This window comes from Pinus tabuliformis, chromosome 8, assembly GCF_031772625.1.
Source record: "Pinus tabuliformis cultivar Carrire ecotype Pingquan chromosome 8, CPIR1, whole genome shotgun sequence".
Lineage (NCBI taxonomy): Eukaryota > Viridiplantae > Streptophyta > Pinopsida > Pinales > Pinaceae > Pinus > Pinus tabuliformis.
Genome location: NC_142294.1, coordinates 1,418,889,150 through 1,418,895,149, shown reverse-complemented (window position 1 = coordinate 1,418,895,149; position 6,000 = coordinate 1,418,889,150). Strand labels below are relative to the sequence as shown.

Here is a 6,000-nt window from a genome sequence, read left to right as displayed (position 1 = left end):
CATCGACACTATATTACAAATGACCTTATACCACATGCATCCAGCGACACTATATCACAAATGACCTTATCCCACATGCATCCAGCGACACTATATCACAAATGACCTTATCCTTATATTCGTTGATACGAAACTCCACCTCGCATTGCTCATACCAGCAACTGATGGACACGCAGAGCTTCTGAAGCTTACGATCCGATCGATTGAATTCGGGATCCTTATACAGGATGATCAAGAACTTGGATCTGCTGATTCAAACGGGAATTCAATCGCTTCTGAAGCTTCCGATCCAATGATTGAATCAGCAGATCCAAGTTCTTGATCATCCTGTAAATGAAGATACACTTCTTCAATAGAGTAATGAAAATGTTGAAAATACGGCCGCGGAATCCGTCGCCATCGAAAAAAGTGCGGGGATGGTCGTTTCGCAAAATGAGAAGGAAGTCCGTTTCCCCCTTTCCCGCGGAGAAGGTTATCATCGTGTGTTTCCCATGGTCCATGCTTATTAGAATTTTTTTTGTTTTTTTTTTCTAATTAAAAAATATTATAAATGATGTAGATTTAATAATTTAAGAATAAATCCAGACGCGCACACAAAGTGAGAAACTTTATGACATGGCAACCTTTCCCATGCCATGTCATATTCAAATCTGGTTCTCCGTCCAAGTCAGCTGAGGGAATGTTATGCTGTTGCTATTCATAGTTCGGTTGGTCAAAATGCTTTTGATGGACCTGTAACAGATTGCGGATGAGATTGGCTTAACTGAAGTGTAGACTATGCAGATCATTCCATGGAGTTTGATTATAATAATATAAAGGTGATGTGATAATGGACCTATATCATATCATTAAGGTAGGTCGGTGGGAACTGTCCACAAGTAGTAATAAGTGCCAACTTGTCTGTGTTGGTCTAGTCATTCCCCCACATAAAAAGAGACATGGAGGGAAGGGAGAAATATCAAATTCACAATTAAATCCACCATTATTATATATGGGATATATATATATATATAATTAATATTATATATAATTATAATTATAATTTAAATTATTAAAATATATAAATTACTCATGAAAAACTAAGCTTTATAATATATCCCTAACTTAAATTTAAATTATTTATTTATATTTTATTAAGTTATAAAATTAAATATTCAAAATCTTGATAATAAATAATATCTTTAAAAAAATTAATCAATATAAAGAATTTATATATATATATATATATATATATATAATTAATATTATATATAATTATAATTATAATTTAAATTATTAAAATATATAAATTACTCATTCTAATATTAAATGAAAAACTAAGCTTTATAATATATCCCTAACTTAAACCTAAATTATTTATTTATATTTTATTAAGTTATAAAATTAAATATTCAAAATCTTGATAATAATATCTTTAAAAAAATTAATCAATATAAAGAACTTGCGGTATTTTATATTTATAAGTTTATAGAATATATGCTATATAAATTATTCATATGAGTTGTAGAATATGTTCTATTTAAATTATTTATTCAAATACAAATTATTCATATAAGTTATAGAATATGTTCTATATAAGTTATAGAATATGTTCTATTTAAATTATAATAGTGAAATTTTAATTTTATTAAATTTTAAAAATGATAATGAACAAGGAGCCATTGCCGTGGCGGTAGTCCCTGCCGGGGTCTGCAGGGAAGTGCAGAACTTGGAAAAGTTGGGCTGGCGGAAATTGTTCCAAGTCTAGAAGGGATGGGAGGCAGAGGTCAAAGAATAAATGGAGTGAACCAAATATTACATAGTAAGAAAATAGCTATGGGGCCAGTTTGTTGACTGGCCTACATGCTGCAGAGCAGCGACCATTTGCATCCATCTGTCCAGGTATGACAAGAACGATTATGAACTTAAAGAAGCTTTATTTGAATGAAGATGCTAAACAGAAATGCAGAAAATGATTTAGGAACAGGGTTTGGAGATACAAAGTGATCCCTTTCAATAATGCTCAACCACAAATAAACATTCTGTTCAATGTTGACTGAAAAATTAATTGCCTATACTGAAAAATATCTTTAAATCTTAAAAGCAATAATTCATATAAGTCGATGTTTAAACCTTAAAAGCAGTGATTCATATAAGTCGCTCAAGGCAAGCAGGTACTCTCAGCCGTAAATCATTTCACAGTGGATGCAAATATTACATAGTAACAAAATAGCTATGGGGCCAGTTTGTTGACTGGACTATGTCAGAAGCACTTCTTGTTGCATGAGTTGCATCAGCAACAACAATTCCTATGTCTGCCTTTCTTAGCCTGCAATCGTTTAACGATCTCGTACTTATGCTCTGCAATGACCAGTCAAAATCAGGAAGGATATGGAATCAAACACTAATTAAGGAAATGAAAAAAAACAGAAGTAAAAGATAATTGTTGCTCACCAGGGAAAACACCAGCAAAATCATCAGCCTTCTCTATCAATTCATCAACTGGCGAAGCTGCAATTGGTTCATCTTTGTCCTGACCTAGTAAAGCGGATGATGGATACATGTTTGTACCCATGTCCAGTTGGCAAGCTGTCTCCTTGGCAATAGCCAATTGATCTCCTGATGAACATTTGCAAGTAAATGGTTAAATGTTGGCTCGTTGCATTACAAAAACAGTAGTGAAACTGATGACAGCATAACCTCACCATACCTGTGATCATTTTGACATTTATACCAAGATTAAGAGCCCTTGTGATTGTTTCATCATTGTCATGGCGTGGGGGATCAAAAAGAGGCATCAATCCAATAAAATGCCACGGCCCTTCTGGACTCTCCTCCTTGCCCTTTGGAACTTGTTGCAAATATTTTGAGATAGCTATAAAAATATACATAATCAACAAGAAGAACTTACTGGGAAGATTGAGCCCATGGATAAAGCAAAAGAAGCCATATTATTAACCTGATATGCAACTGCAAGAGAGCGAAGTCTTCGTTCAGCAAAGTTATCAATAATTGTATGAACTCGTCGGTCAATTTGTGGCTTATTATGTGCGAGGTTAAGAATCTAGCAGAAGGTATTTGGTCATTTCAGTTTTAATAGAATGTATACAAATAAGTTTTGAAGCACTTTCTAAACAATACAGCCCATTACCAATGCAAGTTAAAAGTGGCATAAGACTAGGGTTTCCAATTTGAAATCCTTACCTATAACTGTATGTTTTGAAGGCAAGGTCACCATATCGCTTTCAACACATAGAAGTTGACATGCCTGTGACTTAAATTAAAAATAATTGTGTAAAAATATGTATTCAAAAAATTTGTTTATATATATGTGGATAAATTAATCCATTAACAAGTATAGGTGTTGTGATTACCATGGAAACTGCATCAGAGATTATAGGCTGGTTCTCCAATAGAACGGTCAACTACAGGCAGATGAAGTCGGCATTGATCCTTCTCTGATGCAATAGATTGTAGACGCTTTGCTTTCAGCGAAGACTTAAAAGCAAATGCCTGTTAATGCAAAATCAAAGTCAGAGTAAGCTGTAGCTCTCTAAGATGGTAAGTCCCAACTACCATGTTGGAACATAGCACTGTGGCTTTTGTAATCTGTGCAAGTGAACCGATTTGGAAAATTTTCAAATCAGTGATCATGACCACTGCTTGATAGTTCATCCAGAAACCATCAGTCCTAACTAATATTATGGTAGAACCAAATTTGCAAAAAACTGTCACGCCCATTGAATCTTTGAATAGTTACAGGGATTTGGAGTCTTGGATTACATAATCATACGTTTTGTCAATATATTCAGTTTGCCACCATGTTGTCAATAAATCAGGGTCACTGTGCTTAACTAGTATGTTATAATCAAATTACTCAATTAAGTCAGCTTATGCCATTGTTAGATGATCTGATTAAGGCTTTGTCAGTTTCATTAGAGGCATACGCTGGTGTATACACAAAACAGAGCTTAATTCTGAGGAAATAGTAAAACATTGGAAACACCATCTTATTAACATTTGTGGAGAACGTTCATATCAAACCACAACTGCAAATGTGGGCCTTCATCGAGACTGGACCACCCCCAATTCTTGTCATTTTCCAATGGGCAGATCAAGAAGAAAATATTTTATTGATCTTAGTGCAAATTTTTGCAACATTCTGTCGTAGATTTTTCGTTCTTCTTTGAGAGACCTGATGATGTTTGTAAAGTACTTGCAGGCTGATACTATTATTTAATTTGCCAAAAAATTATTGATGAACTTGCCATTCGCATGAAAAAACTTGTAAGGATGACAAGAAAATCCAGTGCGTACATATTGAACAACTACATGGTAATTAACCTACTGATCAGTGTTTGAAAACTGCTAATTCGACAATTAGACCGAACAAACTTCCAGCCTTGATGGCATATGCTGCAATGCCTACACGTTCCTAAGCTGATGTGAAAACACTCAAACACTTATACTAAAAATAGATATTCAACAAAACAATGAATTGAACTAGAATCTTATCCATCCTTGACAGAAATCATGTCAAGCACTTCGCCTTGAAGACGATAGTGGTCCCATTTGACCCGGCTAATAATAACAAGTACGAGGATGCAATGGCAAGGGCTAAGAGTATCATCCTTGACGGGGTCAAGGACCATATAGTACCACATATTGCTGAGAAGAACACGGCAAGAGATGTGGGAGGCCCTAACATATTTGTATTAGCGTACTTCTGTGTAGAGGAAGATGCTCCTAGAAAATCAGCTGTGGTCATAGAAGATGCAAAAGGGAGAACACATCAACACCTTTCTCGATTGACTAAAGGAGATCTGGGATCAACTGAATTCCATAGGGCCCACACCAGATCCAAAATGGATGGTGAGAACAGCCCTGAATGCAATCTCAGAAGACTGGGAGGTGTTTTTCCATACCATAATGGGTAGGGCGACCCTTCCAGATTGGGAAGAACTATGGGCGGCTCTTTGCCAAGAAGAGATCAGGAGGCTGACCAAGACGGGAAGCAATGACAAGGGGATCAAAATAAAGAAGGAGTAGGCAGTGGATGCTACCCTAGAATCTGAGGGAAAGCAGGAAAAGCGGAAGAAGGACCTCTCCAAGGTCAAATGCTTCCACTATGGGGAGCTGGGTCATTATGCAACCCAGTGTCCAAGGAAGAAAAGAAAGGGAGAGGCCTCTGAGACCAAAGCTGCGCCAAGAAGGGCAAAGAAGGAAGTGGAGACAGATGATGACTGTGCCATGAGTGCTCACACACCACTTGAGCGGAAGTGGGGAGACATTGAGCTATAGTCAGACAGACTACAGGGGCAAGGTCCTCGAGGTACCCAACCTCTTGGATTATACCTTACTACGGGAGCCCCAATGAGGAGTAGCAGTACTAGTGGATGTCAATAGAGACAAATGTAGCTAGAGCGATAGAGGGAGCTATAGTGCAGGATTCCCAAGACAACGTGAGGCAACAATGCGAGAAGCACGAGAGTGTTGCACCAGTGCAGGACGGAACAGAGAGGTGTGCAATGGTGCGAGATGAGTTGCAGTGGCACAAAGGTAAGAAAGGGAGCACTTGTCAGCGATAGAGGGAGTTTCAGCATCGTGGGTGTCTCTAGCCTGACAGAGATGTCAAACTTGGAAGATTAGTTACTTACTTCTCAGTAATTGAGTTGCAATGCAACAGTGCCAGTGCTATGGGCAACACAATGCACCAGGATGAGAGGGAGCTGCCATACTGATGCAGCAGTGGGAGTGGCAGGGCCATGAGTAGCAGTACAGGATGCAAAAATGTAGGTTATGGGAAACAACCCTACCATTGACACAGGGACTGATGCTGGATGATCGGAGTGATGCTCAGTGAGGAGTATTACTAGAGCACAGTGCTCGCTAAGAGGGAGTGTGGATTTTGGGTAGCATCGGATGTGCTCTAGCCACGAAAATTGGTGAAGAGGCTAAGACACATGAGATATCCAATACCCAGAAAGGGTTTGGGCAGATTCTAAACAGTATGGAAGATAT

The 6,000-nt window shown here is 37.5% G+C and overlaps 1 protein-coding gene across 1 annotated transcript in view; it reads right to left on the bottom strand.

The window, feature by feature from the left end:
• Positions 1-2,272: 2,272 nt before the first annotated feature.
• LOC149240910 (plasma membrane ATPase 2-like) overlaps positions 2,273-6,000 on the bottom strand; it is an 89,841-nt gene continuing 86,113 nt past the window's right edge. The window contains exons 2-6 of the mRNA XM_089370356.1: positions 3,409-3,492; positions 2,938-3,043; positions 2,690-2,833; positions 2,434-2,598; positions 2,273-2,340 (exon numbers count right to left, since the gene is read on the bottom strand). Of these exons, the coding sequence (XP_089226482.1) occupies positions 2,273-2,340; positions 2,434-2,598; positions 2,690-2,833; positions 2,938-3,043; positions 3,409-3,492 (567 nt within the window). The remainder of the gene's footprint in view (positions 2,341-2,433; positions 2,599-2,689; positions 2,834-2,937; positions 3,044-3,408; positions 3,493-6,000) is intronic.